Below are 14,866 nucleotides of genomic sequence, written 5' to 3'. Positions count from 1 at the left end.
ACTTGCAACCCAGAACCTGTTTATGAACCAGCGCGAGGGAACAGGCGGGCGAGCGCGGCCGCAGGAGCGGGGACCGCTCGCGAGCATCCTCGCCGGGGACGTGCTGCCCGCCCGCCCGCCCGGGGACCCCCGCGGCCGCCAGCTGGCGGAAGGTCTGGGGTTATTTCTCCAGCGCCACAAAGCCGCTGAGACGGGGCGCTCGGAGACGGGGCGGGCGGGCAGCAGGACTCCTGGGCCCCGCCGCGGAGAGCAAAGTGGCGGCGTGGGTCGGGCGAGGGGCCGGGAACGGCCACCGTTCCCGGTGCGCTGGGGCAGGCTGCCCCTACGGGACCCGGCCGTGCCGCTGAGCGGCTCCGGCTCTGCCCGGACCCCCCGGAGCGGGCGGGCGCAGGCGAGGCGAGCGGCGCCGGGGCCGGAGCGACCCGGCTCGGTCCTTGTCGCCTTGCAGCCGCAGGCAGGAATCCTCCTGGCTGGCAAAACCCGTTTCCATAACGACTTTCTGTTACAAACATATTTTGATAAAAATAAAGTTAAAGCAGCACGGCTTGAGCGGAGCACAAATTTGCTGCTCGCGCTCCCCCCTCCCCGTCCTCCTCCCCACGGAGGGCGGAATAAAGACGGAGGGCTTTCCCTCTGAAGGGCCAAATTTCTGTTTTCTCCCTTCTTTTTCTCTCCCCCCCCCACCCAAAAGCAAAGTGAAAAGCCTTGTTTACTGCATTGCTCTGTAAACCACTTCCGACTCTGCCTAGCTACCTGATGCTCTACAGTACATACAGGATAATGCGATAAATTCATTTCCAATTCACTGCATTATCCTTTGAATATTTTAATGACTCATTGAATGGAGTTAAAAAAAAGGGGGAAAAAAAAGCTATTTCAAATGAACAATTATGCTGCATTAGAGTAAAGGCTGATTATATTTAAACACTGCTCGCATGGATAACGGGACATATCGACCTCCGCCTATAAGAGCTAATTTGGCTCTTATCTCTAAATAATTTTACACTGCAAATTACCACGAAAACCTAAAGGGCTTTAAAAACATTCATCAAAAGATATTATTCCACTTTGTAGCAACATTTTTATTTAAATTATTTTGAACGGGAGTGAAAGCATCCTTGGCGGCTGCCGATCGGAGGAGCGGCGCACGGCGCCGATAAGGGGAAGGGGCCGGCGAGGCTCTGCCGCCCGGAGGCTCCGGACCACAGCCCCCCTCCGAGCAGGGATCCGGAGCAAATGCCGGCGCGTGGCGGGGTCCGAGGCACGTCTCTCCCTGCCGGCTCGAGGGCTTTGCTCACCCTGAGGAATCGGGATTTTCCCGCGGGTCGGCTTGGTCCCCGAGTCGCAGCCAGGAAAACCATTGGAAATCCAACCCTGGCTGAAATTGGGGGTCCGCGGGGGATGCTGGGGTGCAGCCGGCTTTGCAGGAGCCCCAGAGCCGCGGCGCTCCGGAAAGCCTGGCCGAGCCAGGCCTTGCCGAGCGGAGCCGGCGCCGGCAGCGGGAAGGCGCCTCCGGAGCGCGGAGGTTTCGCTGCTCCGGCAGCTCCCGCTTCCCAGCGCCGGAAGGAAGTTTCTGACCCCGGCCCTTCCAGGAGGGAATCAGCTGGGAAAAACCTCCTGGCATTTGCACTGGAAAACCGTCTTTAATCCTGCATGTCCCTCTTTTGCTTAAAAGAGCTTTTACTTAAAAAAAAAAGAGAGAGCGAGAGAGAGAGAAAAGAGGAACGCAATAATTAGCAATAGCGGATGCCTCAGAAGGATCTGTGTACAGAGGGGAAAACAAGAGCCTGGGCTTCTTCGCATTTAGTAAATATTAAAATTAATGAGAGACTTTCAGGACCCTGTTGTTAGAAATGCAGAAGGGTTTCTGTAAAGGATTTAAAAAAAAAAGAAAGAAAAAGAAAAGAAAGCCCTGTACACAAATCTCTGCAATTATTCTGAATGCTTTATATTTTTTTGCCAATTAGGAAATTCATGGAAAGTATTAATATCCGATTTTAATTTGCTCAATATTCCCATTAACAATAAAAAGTCTAATTAAGGTATCTGTACAAAAAGCCCTTAGCAGTAATTTCAGAGAATAATAGAGGAGAACGACCAGATATTTCGTGTTAAATGCACGCTGCAAATTAATTGATATCTTAATTAGACTTTAGCGCTCAGATTATTAGTTAGATTGATTCAGAGCTGAAACACCTAATCTTTTAAAACATAAAAGCAAGCAAGAGAGGAACAAGCTGATTTCTGATTTTCTAAGTAAAGCAGAAATACAACGGGCGAGCTCGGGGCCAACGCGAGAGCTTTAGCGCGGGAACAGCGAGGACGGCTCCGCCGGGCGGCCCGTGTCCCGGGGGCGCAGGAAATATTTGGGAATATTTGGGAGCGGCGGGGCAGCAGCGCGGCCGAGGACGCAGCGGGGCCCCCGCGCGCCCGGGGCCAGCCCGGACCCAGCTTCTCCCGTTTGTGCCCCCGACCCATCCGCGCCGAGCGAATCCCGTCTCCCCAGCGGGGAGGCTCCCGCCGGAAGCATGTTTCTCATGAAAAACAGGCGGTTGGTAAACCCAAGCGGAAAATCCGGCACCGACAAAATTGTCACCAAAACTAGATTTTACAATTAAAAACAAACAAAAAAAAACCCCCAAGAGCAACAGATCTTTGCAACGACGAGTTTTCTGTGTCGATAAACACATTGGTGGGGAATTTCCAAAGCAATTTTTTTCAATGTTTCAGGCGGGGGGAAAAAAACCCAATGTTTTTGGACCAGCTTTACCCTCGACAGTGCCAGCAAGCGCTCCCCTAGCTACGCGCGGGGCACGGTTCGCATCGCCCTCGCAAGCGCTCGTCCTTCGGGAGTTCGACTGGCTACAGCAGGAGGAGAGCCGGCGAGGCAAAGCCACGGCAGCTGGGAAAACCCCCTTTTCCGGGGCTGCTCCCACTGATGAACCTGTCCCAGCTCCCAGGACTTGCAGATGCAGCAAGCAACATACGAACACATATAGCAAGCGGCATATGAACGCATATAGCAAGCGACATATGAACGCATATAGCAAGTGACATATGAATGCCTATAGCAAGCAACGCTTCCCCAGGCCCGCCACTGCCACCGCGGCAGGCAGGAGGTTTAGGGCAAAAAGGCGCTGGGGCACTCACTCTGATGTCAGTGACGAGCCAGTGTCTCCAGAAGCGGTTCCTCGGATCCGCTCGGCTGGGAGCGTCCGGGTCCACCATGACCAACACGTACTTCTTGCTCTGCAAGAGAGGAGGAGAGCACGATGGGCACGGTGCCCGCGCGCGGGGGTCCGCCGAGCGCCCCGGCCCCGCGGCTGGGAGCCACGCCATCCAGGAGTCTTATCGGCCCTAAAACCCAGCGTTTTCTCTCCGACACAGGCACGCACGCTCTAACCATGGTGTTTGTGCAAAACGCTCAGACGAGGCCATCAGCAACCACGCGCCATGGGGAAACCCCAGACCCAGAAGCCCTCTCCGGGTATTTTGTTTCTTGTGATCTAAATGTCTTCCAAGCGCTTGCAGAGAGAGAACAGGGTTTTGTATTTTGTCCAAAGAAAAGGCCCCGAGGAGAGTTTCCTCCTCCTTGCGGCCGATCTCCAACCACATCCTACAGCAGCGCGGCGCGAGAGGCGCGCTGCGGCGCACGGGGCTTTCCGCGAAGGTTTGCCTTCCTGTCCAGGGGCAGCAGGATAGAGCTGAAAATCAAAGCTAGTCCTTGTTGCTGCTGGGCCACTGAATAAAACCCCGACCGAAGGGCTGCGAGGACGCTCGGGGCAGCCACGCTGCGGCCGGGCAGGAGTTACCGGCACCGACACTGTTGAGCCGGGATGACGACACACCCCGGAGATGTTCCAAGGAGGCAAAGCCTCTCCCCTGTCGCGCACCTGGCGAATTGGGCAACACCATCCCAAGGGTAAAAGCCCTTCCCAGCCCTTCCAGGGCAGGTGTTGCAACCGGCCCGGCCCTGCCGGCGTGCCCGGGTGACGGCAAACGGCTCCGGGAGCGAGCGCGGGTGCAATCCCTGCCGGCGTGCCCGGGTGACGGCAAACGGCTCCGGGAGCGAGCGCGGGTGCAATCCCCGCCGGCGTGCCCGGGTGACGGCAAACGGCTCCGGGAGCGAGCGCGGGTGCAATCCCCGCCGGCGTGCCCGGGTGACGGCAAACGGCTCTGGGAGCGAGCGCGGGTGCAATCCCCTCCTGGGCACGGTGGCCGTGCCGGGAGAGCAGGGACACGCGGACCGCGAGGGAGGCCACCGACCCTGCTCGCGCCCCGGTGCTCCGGGACAGTGTCGCTATTTTGGTCCCCGCAGAGCGCAGCTGGGTTCCAAGTGACCTCTTGAGGCTGCGGAAAGGAAACCGGCAGGTCTGGGGGGATTTGGCAGGACCTCAGCACCGGATTATCCTGCAAGCCCCTAGATTAAGGGATCTATATCCTAACAAGACCTCAAGGTGCATCTGTCAGCTGGCCAGCAGTGCCGCGCAGCTCCGGCGTGCCCGAGGGGCGCGATTTCCTAACCCACTCGGGGATTTAGCCATGCAATTCCCATTGAAACGCGCCGGGGCTCTGCAGCTAAATCCCCTTGTCACTTGGGAAACCAGGCAGCGATTTTCACGGAAAGATTATTGGGCCCGAGAGAGCCTTTTTGCTCTCTTTCACAACCTCTGGATGGGGTGAATGGGAGAGAAGCGAGTCCTCCTGGGCGGAGGCACGGGACTCGGCAGCAAGGAGCCTCCTTCCCCTCGGCACTCGCGGGCACCACCGGTTGCATCGTCCAGAATCCCGGAAAAAGGGAAACATTTGCTGCTGGCGCCGAGATGGGAGTTTAGTAGGAAGCAGGAGGGAAGAGAGGGGGGGGAAAAGCCCGACGGCCCAAAAACCCAGCGCCGCAAGTGTGAAGGAATTTAAGCTCGGGCTTTGGGGAGGGTGCGCGCCGAGCGCGGCGTTTCTGCATCTCGCGTTCCTGCCTGGGAGCCCAGCTGGTGGGAACAGAACGTGTAGTCATGGGACTGTCATCGTGTGCTGTCCAGGTTAACATGTAGCATTTCTATTACTATTAACAGACTTTCTGCTCCTCACTCCATCTGTTCTTCGAAATAATTGCAGTTGTACAGACCATGCCTTCGCTACAGGCAGGCTCTGGGGAGAGGATAGTGCTTTTATGCAAAAAAAAAAAAAAAGAGGAAAAAAAAGTGTTAAAAAATAACAGCAAACACGAGAATAGAGTGCAAGTGAAGTTAACAGCAGGCTCGCAATTTGGTGCAGATTGCGGCCTGGAAAGGTGGCGGCACACGCGGCTCCGGGTCGGCCCGGCCGGACCCCTGCGGCGGGGTCAGGGAGCCGCGGTCGGCTCCGGCTCCCTCCGCGGATGCGCCGGAGCGGGGGCCCGGGCGGGTTTTCCCCGAGAGCCGGGGTGACGCCACGTCCCGGGAACAGGGCGCTCCCCGGCGGCGGCGGCGGCGGCTGCAAACAGCACGGATCCCACCGGGCGCCCGCGGCACGACCTGCGGAGATGCAATCCCTCGCCTCACACCTAAAGATAGCAAAGCCCCCGCGGCCGCAGCAATCCGCTCAGCGCTTTCGCGCCCGGGCGCCGGCCGAGGACACGCTCGCGCCCCGGCAATGCAGAGGGAACCAGGGGCCCGCTTTGCCCGCTCCTTTATTTTTTCTAAAATCCCTCCTTGACAGCAGCTAACAGCATTAGCTGCTGCCGGGGCTGCGGGCGGGAGCCAGCGCCGAGCGATGCTGGAGCCGCTCGGCTTTACCGGGCAGCTGCGGAGAGCAGGGAAACGGGCTTAGATCACAAAATTCCCCAGTCCTCGAGTCCCTAAAGTGCACGCATTATTCCTTTTTGTTTTTCCCCTTCCTTTCTTTGCAGAGAGACAAGCGAGGCGCGGGGAGAGGAGAGAAAGAGCCCTCGCAGGGCCGAAAGCGCAACGAAGCCCCCGGGAGGCCGGCGCGCCCGGCCCCGCCGCGTGCCGCCTTTCCGCTGCCGACCGTTTCGAGGCGGAAAGCGGCAGCAAAGGGTATCGGAGCGCGCTCGGCTCGTCCGCGGGTCGGGAGCAGGCGGGGAGTTTTGCAGAGCCGGGCGGGGAGGGAAGGGGTTGGCGCGGCCGGCTCAGCGGATCCGGGGCTGCGCGGGAACCAAAGCCGGAGCCAAACGCAAGCCCAGAGGATGCTCAGCGGCACGCGCGCGCGGAGCGGGCGGTTTCCTAGGCAACGCGCGGGCAGGGGACCGCGTTCGCGCGGCAGGAGAAAAGCCCGAGCCGGGAGGGCAGGGTCCCGACCCCGCTTTGCTCCCCACCCCCAAAAACAGGGCGCAAAGGAGTTTGGCTGCTTGGGGGAGCGGGGCCGGGATGGGGGCGCAGGCGAAGGGCTGCAGCCGGCGCCCAGCCGCCCTCCTCGCCGGGGCGCGCGGGAAGCCCCCGGCGGGACCGGCGAAGGGGCAGGGCGCCGCGGCGGCCCCCCAGCCCGCGGGCGAGAGCCGAAGCGCGACGTCTCCTCCTTCGGGGCGGGAGCGCCGCGAGCGCCAGCTGAGATCTCGGAGTCAATCTGGGCTTTTTTCTTGGCTCGGCCCCAGTACTGCAAAGTTTCTATAACGGGCGCCGGCGTTAGCGATGCTGCTGCTGCTGCTGACGCTGCGCCAAGGAGCGCTTCGAGCTCCTTCTTCCCCGGCGGACGGCAAGGGGGGCGGCGGCGGCGAGGCCAAGAAACCGCTTGCAACCAAGCAGCGGCTTGGGGAAACAGAGCGCCAGAGCGCGGGAGGGTTTTTGAGAGAGGTTTCTACCTCGCTGTCGGAAACCATAACCTCAGCAGTTCCCCCTGCAAAATAGGTCAGCAGCGTTCACCCTGTCGCGCAGGACTCGCCCGAGGGGACAAGCGGCAGGAGCCGGCGCTGCAGCCCCGGGGGGCCCCCGCGCCTCTGCTCTCCTCGCCTCCCCGGCCGCATGTTTACGCAGCCCTAATGGTCTAATTGATTAACCCGGGGATCGTTAAGGCAAGAGTCTCAATTTGCTAGAAAGTCTGTTCCCCGGCCGAGGCGATTTGCTAGGAGAGGAGAGCAGCGGCGTCTTCCGAGGGGTGCACGCCGCTGGAAACGCCGAGCGCGAGGCCCTGCAAGCGCTCGCTTCTCATTAGCCCCCGAGGGGAAAAAGCAGGGTCCGGCGGCGCCGGCGGGGACGGCTGCAGCCCTCCTCGCCGCTTGCGCAGGAAAGCAACAGGACCCGCAAAGGCGAAGCCGGCCAAGGCACCCACCGAAAGCCAGACCAGCGAGACGGCAGAGGAAACGGCGCCGGGAAGCGAGCCGTTTCAGACGCATCGCTTTCCCCAGTGCAAAAAAAAAAAGGCGCCGGGTGTCCCCGGGGAGGGGACGGCTGCACCCGGACGCCTTCCCCGCCGCCGCGGCGCTGCGCCCGCCGTCCTGCCCCGCTCCCGCGCTTGCTGCTCCATCGCCGCTTCCCGAGTTACCGACGGGCGGCTTGGCGTCCCCGCGGAGGCGCGGGAGCCCGGGGACGGCCGCGGGAGAAGCGACACGTTCGTGAACCGGCGGGCGAGGAGGCGGCGGCGAGCGGCCCCTGCGACGGAGCGCTGCCTTCCGAGCCAATTACTATCACACGGGGCGACATATGGATTGGTGACATCTGACATCTCCTGAAAAAATATTTTGATGCGGAGTGGCACCTCAGTCACAAATTATTTTCCCGAATCTTGGCTTGGGTTTGGGTGGGTTTTTTTTTTTATTATTTTTTTGTTTCTGTGTGCGTTTTTTTTTTTTTTTAAGGGGAGGAAAAAAAAAAATAAAAGATCTCGCAGGGTGACATTTGAAAACGAGCAAAGAAAAGGCCCATCGCTTCCTGGCCGTGGTCGCGGGCCAGCCGGCACCCTCGGTCCCCGCGCCGCTCGTGCGCGCTGTCCGGGGCCGGGACGGTGATTCGGCGACGTTTTGCACCAGCTAATTCCCCCCTGCCTAATTACACCCGTGTGAAAAATGGATTTTTTAAAAAAAATCTGGTCTCTCCTTTGCCCGTTTCCCTGTTTCGGAGCTGGGCGATGGGGAAGAGGGTCCGGCGGTGCGGCAGGGGTTACCGGCAGCGGGTGTCGCCGAACTCCCTGCTACCAGACACCTCGGAAAAGCTGAAATGACTTTAAATGCCTAAACATTTTAAAACAAACCCTGGAACAATTCAGCTTCGAGCTCCTCGCCTGCTCTCGCTCGCTCGCTCTCTCTCTCCTATTTTTACGGTTTCCAGAGCTGTTTTACGCCTCATTACCTGCACACTGTGAGTGATGTCTGTCGGTCCTAGAGCTGTAAATACCTTAAATCATGCTTCATTAAGAATATCTATGGTGCTATTAAAGAGCTATAATAGACAACGAGTTAACAGATGATTAAATACGAACTCCATTTGTGTCAGTCACCGGCTTGCAGGAAGAGGCTTTAAGTTTTTTAAACTCGCTCTCATTATCCGGCGGAGCAGCTGGCGCCGGCGCTGCCGGGAAGGGGGATGCTCGGAGCGGGCAGCGCGCCCAGGAGCTGCTCCTGCTCCCCTCTCCGGGCGCCCCGGCGGCAGGACCCCGGCCGGCCGGGGGCATCAAAACCGATCATCATAAGCAAGGAGGAGGAGGAGGAGGAGGAGGAGGAGGAGGAGGAGGGGGGATGCTACGCGGAGCGGGACGGGACAGGCTGAGCGAGGGGCGATGGAGACGGGGAAGGTCGGCCGGGCGCACCCCGACGGAGAGCTGAGCGAGCTGCGCAGTCAAAAAAAGCAGCACAAACGAATTGAAAAAGTTTTCATGAAATAATTATTGATGCTATCCAAATCCCATAAAGGCATAAAATACTGGGGGAAAACTGAATAGCGAGCGATGTCTTATTCTTCCAGGTTTGATTTTCTTATATAGAAACAAAGAGCACAGCGCAACGGGCAACCTCAGGGGAAAGACATTAGTCCCCCTAATCCAATCCCGCCCCCCCGGGCGGCCTTGGGGCAGCCAAGCGCCCGACGCCTGGACCCCGGCGCCCGAGGCTGCAGCGGGGCTTTCCCGGGAGCGAGGGAGCGCGGCGCTGGAGGAAGGCCAGCCGAGCGGGTCGCCGTCCTCGTCCCCGGCCAGCAAAGCCACGGGGACGGGGGGGGTCATCCCGCGCCGGGGCACGCGGGGACACGAGATCCCTTGGGCACCCTTCGCCAGAGCGTCTCCCGCCCCCTCCGCCTCCGGGGCCGGCACGGGAAGCCGCCCTTCGCCCTGCCTCGGTTTCCCCAGCTGCGCGGCGGCGCCGCCGCCGAGATCCCCATCGTTCCTTGCAGAATAAGGTGCCGTCCCTGCCGGCACCCCGCAAGCCTGCTGCTCTTCATTCCTGCTGACCACCCCCGGCTGCGGATGGCCCCCGCGGCGGCCGGGGAGGGCGAAGGGCTCGGGCCGGGCTCCCCGGGGAGCCGCTCCGCGCAGCCGGCCGGATGGGGGATGCCGGCACGTCGCTCCCCCGGGGCAGCCTCGCCGGGGACGGTAATTGAATCTCGAGCGCTTGCATCCAGTCTCGGCTCCCGCGCCGTGATTAAGTTAACTGGAAATGCCATTTTGCGCCTCGTTCGAACCCCGGGCGCCGACGCTCCTTATCATTCCCGGCCGGTCCCCTGCGCTCGCTCCGGCTGCCCTCGCCTGCCCTCCGGCATCGGGGTCGGGCTGCGCCGGCCCCCAGGGTCAAGGAAAGAAATTAATCTCGGAGGCCCTCGGGAGCACGCGCTCGCAGGGGACGGCGAGCTCGCCGCCTTTTCCATTTCCTGCTTCGGAGCGGCGAGCATCCGAAAGCGCGGCCAGGCCACCCGGTGCCCCATCACCACCTCTCGCCCCAAACCCAGAGACCGCCTCGGCCAAGAGAGTTTGATGCAGACAAGAAATAGCCCTTCCCACCCCACCGACCGTTCCTGCCAGGAACAGGAGGGAAAAGATGCTCAGCTCAGAACTTCCCTCCTTAGTACAATATTTAATAATAAACTAAGGAGACAAGCCAACTGCCTCCCTTGGATGTGGCTTGCGTTTGGAAGTTAGTAGGATTTTTATTCTCATCCAAAATCTTTCTTTTTTTTTTTTTTCCCCTCTAATGTATGTTTTGTTCTAATATATCCATCTTGTCATCTCAAATGAAACACAAACCGCGGCGACACGGCCCCACCGAGCACAGCGAACGCGTGCGTCACAATTAATTTGTCTCTAGCGCAGCCCCGCGAGTGACCGTCTCCCAAAGCGATCCGACCCCCGATCGCTTTGTTAATCAATACGGCTCGAGCGCTTTAAATAATAATCTTAAATATGCAAAGTGATAAGACGTCCATGTTAATGTGTTAATTCCTACGATGCCTCGTTTCTTTGAAATCTGTGAAAAATGCGAAGCTCAAATGAGTCCTATGAAAAGGAACAGTGCATCATTAGCACAGCCAGATCCATATCACAGGCTGCAGCAATTACCATGCAGCGAAACACGGCAAGCTGTGAAGAGCTTTCATTACCAGGGGTTCTGCAGGTCATTCACCTCTGCCCAATCTCACGCTAAAACAAGCATTTTCTGCGCCGCGGATTCCAGCTTCATTTAAATCCCTAATTGCTCGGATTTCGGTACATACGGAGCAAGGGGACTTCATGCCTGCGAATGCGATCAGGCAATAAGTTTGCGACTTGCCGGGACCTCCGGCGGCGCGGCCCAGGCGGGTGACGGACGGCAGGCGCCCCGGGGGGCCGGCGGCTGCAGTCAGCGGGTCAGACCGCGGCACGCCGCCGCACCGGCCCCCCCCTCGCTTAATAGCGCTGCTCAGGTTTGCGGCGAACGTTTGACGGGTTTTCATTATCCCCGAGGGCGGGAGGAGCGTGCTCGGCGCGGGTTTTGGCACGGGGATGCTCACGCGCGAAGCAGGCATGATCGCCCACCACCACTCGCCCCGAAATCGCCGTTTCCCCCCCTCTTGCGACTCCCCCGAATCGATGAACCCTTCAGGGAGGTGCAGGCAAGCTGGAAACGTCTTTTTGTGGGATTTTTTTTCCGTTCGCGCTCCAAGGGGCCGCGGCACGCGATGTGAGGGGCTCCTCTCCCTCCCTCCCTCCTTCTTTTTTAAACAAAGTGTATGTGTTGTAAGCGGGCACGTTCCCCACACGTGCGTTTGAAACCCCCCAGTTTCGGCGCTGCGCTTTGCACCGTCCCGGCGAGCTGCGTACGCCGGGGTTGGGTATCGCGCCGCGGCCGCTGGCGGAAATGCAAAACAATAGTCTATTCTCCTCCGTATCGGTTCTTCCGCAGCCCTTGCATCCGAGTGCCTTCCAGGAGTGCATTAAGTGATGCGATTAACATCTGTCACGTGCGGCTCGCTCTCTCTTTCAGTCTCTCCCGGGGGAAGGAACTGCACGTGCCGAGGAAGGGTTTGTTTTGGTGGCTTTGAGCTATTTTTTTAAGTGCACGGCACAGGGTGAGATTCGTCCCTCGAGTGCAAAGCGCCCAGCGCTCGCAGCCCGGCTTGTGCGTTCGCGCGGCTGGGTGCTAACGCCTTGCCCCTGTCCTCCGGAGCGCCGCACCGGCAAAAAAGCCCGTTTCTGGGCAAAAGAGGGGTTAAGCCACCGGGGAGGACGCGGCGGCAGAGCACGCCGGCAGCGGCGCTTGCACAGGCTGCAGCTCCCGCGGCGGGAGCTGCCTCGTCCGGGCACACCCGAAACGCCTTTCCGCACGCGGCGGGGCTCCGATCCTGCTTTAAATGACGCGCGTTTCCATGCGCTTCCGGCAGCGCTGCATAAACTCGGAGGGAGGGAGAAAAAGGGAAAAGCGGAGCCCCGCCGTGCCCGGGGAGGAGGGAGCGCGGCGCCCGGCGTGCCCCCGCCGCGGCCGGGCTCCGCCGCCTGACCGCGGTGCTCCGTTAATTGATTTCTCCTGGTTTACTCTCGCCTCGCTTTAATTACCGTGCAAACGTTTGCCGATGCAATTATCGGGCGCGTGCAATAAAGCCGTTAGAGGGTGTCATTATGTCATATTTCTTCATTTATCTCAGGGTGCGTGAGAGAAAGGGTAGCAGTGTGTTTCCTGCACAGATTTTGGGTGATAAAACGGAATTACAAGCTGGGTTTCATTGTGGGCTTTCTTTTTCGGTTCAAAATACCAAAAGGAAAAAAAATTGGCCTTAAAGCAGCTCATCTGGGGGTGAAATAATCCACTCGACGTTCAGACTATCAGCTCGCGCGCATTTGCATGAGAATAGAGTCAAGGAGCTCCGGCGACGGACCGGGATCCCTCGGCGTCGAGGCAGCCCTGGCGCAAACCTGAGGAGCCCTTTAGCTGTGAAACGTCCCAATCGAGCAGAAAGGAAGAGGTTTCGAGGCAGATCCCCCACCTCGCCGCCGGGGCGGCTCGGCCCGCCTGGAAAGCTCCAGTCGCTCTGCCCCGGGATGCTGCCGCGAGGCCGGCGGCGCCCCGGCCGTCCCCGAGCTTTGCACCGCCGGCGTGCGCCGCCCCGGGGAAGCGGAGCGGCGGTGAAGCTGCCGGCATTCAGCTGCAAGCCTGGGGAAAAGCCGGATTTGGGGAAGGAGCGGACAAAAGCTCGCACCGCGAGGAACCCGCGACGGCACGGGAATGGGGTGAACCGCACCGAAACCTTCCCAGTTGTCACTCTCCTGGGTGCAGCCAGAGGCCGAGGCGCGCCGGCGCGGCTTGCAAACCCCACGAGAGGCGGCCACGAGTCGCGCATCCCTGCGGGAGCCTCGTCTCCCGCATCCCGCATCCCGCATCCCGCATCCCGCATCCCGCGCAGCGGCAGCAGGACCGCTCCTCCGCCGCCGCGGCTGTCAACACGAAGCTGTCGCCGCAGCGGCCTCCGCGGAGCCTCGTTAAAAACGCGGCTGTCCCCGCAGGCGACGCGGCAACACGTGGCCGAGTTAATGAGGATGCGGCAGGGCTCACGGGTCGGAGGAGGCTCCTTCCCCCCCGCCGCCGCCGCTCAGCGCGCACCTGAAAAGTGACGGAGAAGAAGGGGAGCCGAGGCGGAGGGACGGCACGGGTTTTTGGGAGCGCGCGCGCTCACCAAAAGAGCAATCCTGTACTTGTCACGATTAATCAGGCACGCGTGAGACGAGCGGAAAGTGCTCTGCCCCTCCGGGAAGAGAACCGAACGCAAACCCTCCCTGCCTCCCTCCTCGCCCGCGCGCCGTGCGGCCGGCCTCCCCGCGCTCCCCCCGGGCACCGCGCAAACACGGTTGTCAAAACTCTCCTACTTAATTCCCTGATTTGAAAATAAATAAATAGAGGAGTTTTGCGGGGTGTTTTTTTTTTTTTTCCCTCCCCCCTCCTTTGACCCAAAAGCAACCCGCTCAACGACGGGCGAGCCCGGCTCGGCGAGGGGCATCGTCCCGTCCGCGGCACGGGCCCAGGAAAACGCGCGGCTCCTCCGCTGCCGGCCCAAATTCCTGCAAGCCGCCCCCAGCCGGCGAGGCAGCGGCTCGGTTTGCCCCCCGCCGCGCGCTAGCCGTGCCCGGCAGCGCTGGCGAAATCGGAAGAGCCCTCGGAGAGCTGCTCCTTTGAGGGCAGCTCCACGCGCTCAAACCCTTAAAACTAAAATAAGCCGGAAACAATGCTGAACCAAACCCTCGAGCCCAAACAGCGACGAGTTTTGGGACCCGTGCCAAGCTCTGCAGCTTAGGCCCATCTCCAAATATCTCCAAACAAGTTTATTTATGGAAAATAAAATCAGTCCAAGACTTTCACAGCTCAGGAATATTTAATGCTATTTGGTGAGGGAGCGAGGCGGAGAGCGCGCCGCTGTGCCGAGTCCCGGGCGCCGCGCGGCAGCACCGCCGGCGCCGAGCGAGGCCGGACGGTCCGGGCGCCTCGCTTCGACCCTGCTCGTACCACCGCCGCGTCGTTAATTAGACCCGGAGGCATAACGATGGGCTGGCTGCTAACGGGAGGGGTGGAAAGGCCAGGGACGAGGCCAGGGCTGCCCCGGGCTCCGAGCGCCTGCGGCCGCAGGGGGAGCGTCCCGGCGCCGGCCGCGGGGACGGTTGGTGCCGAGCGCGGCGGTAAGAGACGTCGTTTCCAGGCAATCTTTAATTAAAAAAAAAAAAAAAAAAAGGACTGCGTCCCTAAGGAGGAGAAAACAGCAAAACCGGCGGCTCGGCGCCGGGCGCCACGATGCGCTTCCCCGGCGCGCAGCTGAGGCCGGGCGCGCTCGGGCCACGCGCGGACCGGCCCCCGAAGCGCCGGCGCTGCCGGGGGTCACGGCAGAGCCCCCGGCCCGCCGGGGTCGAGCCGAGCGCCGCGGCGCTGCCCGGCCCGGCCGCCCCGAGCCCGGGGCAGGTCAGAGGCAGCGGGGACACGAGCCGCTTTAACAGACGCCTGCCACCTGATGGGGAGCTTTAATGCCCAAACGAGCATCGCCCGGCTAGCGAGACGGGGCGGCCGGCCCGCGTCACCGGCGCCGCTGCAGGACGTGCTGTCGCCTCGCCAGCGGGAAGCGCGAAAGCCGGAGAGCGGCGGGGAGAGAGAGAGACGGGGCAAGGCCTGGCTTTTACAAACAGCTCTAATATCCCTGGTAGACGTCTCCGAGGCATGCACCGGCTTGGAAATGTCTCCCGTTATAATTATGACTCATTCGTGACTCAGTGACATTTCTGAAATTAAAAAGCATTCGCTCATCCAGCCCTTTGCTGCCCCACTTGGCGGCCAAGCAAGCGCTAAACAACTTATTTTTAATGCCGTTTTCCCAGACAAACAACCCGCCCCGGGGCCGTCGGCACCGGCCCCGCGGCCGGAGGAGCAGCGAGCGCGGGGCGAAGCCTGGAAACGCGCGGAGCCGACGCGCCGGGCGGAGAGCGGGGCGATGCCACCGGCCGC

General features: G+C 60.7%; 1 protein-coding gene across 26 annotated transcripts in view; it reads right to left on the bottom strand.

Moving 5' to 3' along the window:
• Positions 1–14,866, bottom strand: part of PEBP4 (phosphatidylethanolamine binding protein 4) — an 82,585-nt gene that overhangs the window by 41,964 nt on the left and 25,755 nt on the right. For 18 of the 26 annotated variants that reach the window (XM_068920593.1, XM_068920592.1, XM_068920581.1 and 15 more), the window contains one exon: positions 3,151–3,249. The exons of the other annotated variants lie outside the window; for them this stretch is intronic. In XM_068920593.1, the coding sequence (XP_068776694.1) occupies positions 3,151–3,249 (99 nt within the window). The remainder of the gene's footprint in view (positions 1–3,150; positions 3,250–14,866) is intronic. 26 annotated transcript variants of the gene reach the window in all.

This window comes from Struthio camelus, chromosome 27 (assembly GCF_040807025.1).
Source record: "Struthio camelus isolate bStrCam1 chromosome 27, bStrCam1.hap1, whole genome shotgun sequence".
Classification (NCBI taxonomy): domain Eukaryota; kingdom Metazoa; phylum Chordata; class Aves; order Struthioniformes; family Struthionidae; genus Struthio; species Struthio camelus.
The sequence above is the reverse complement of the archived record's forward strand: the minus strand, read 5'-3'. Positions and strand labels throughout refer to the sequence as shown.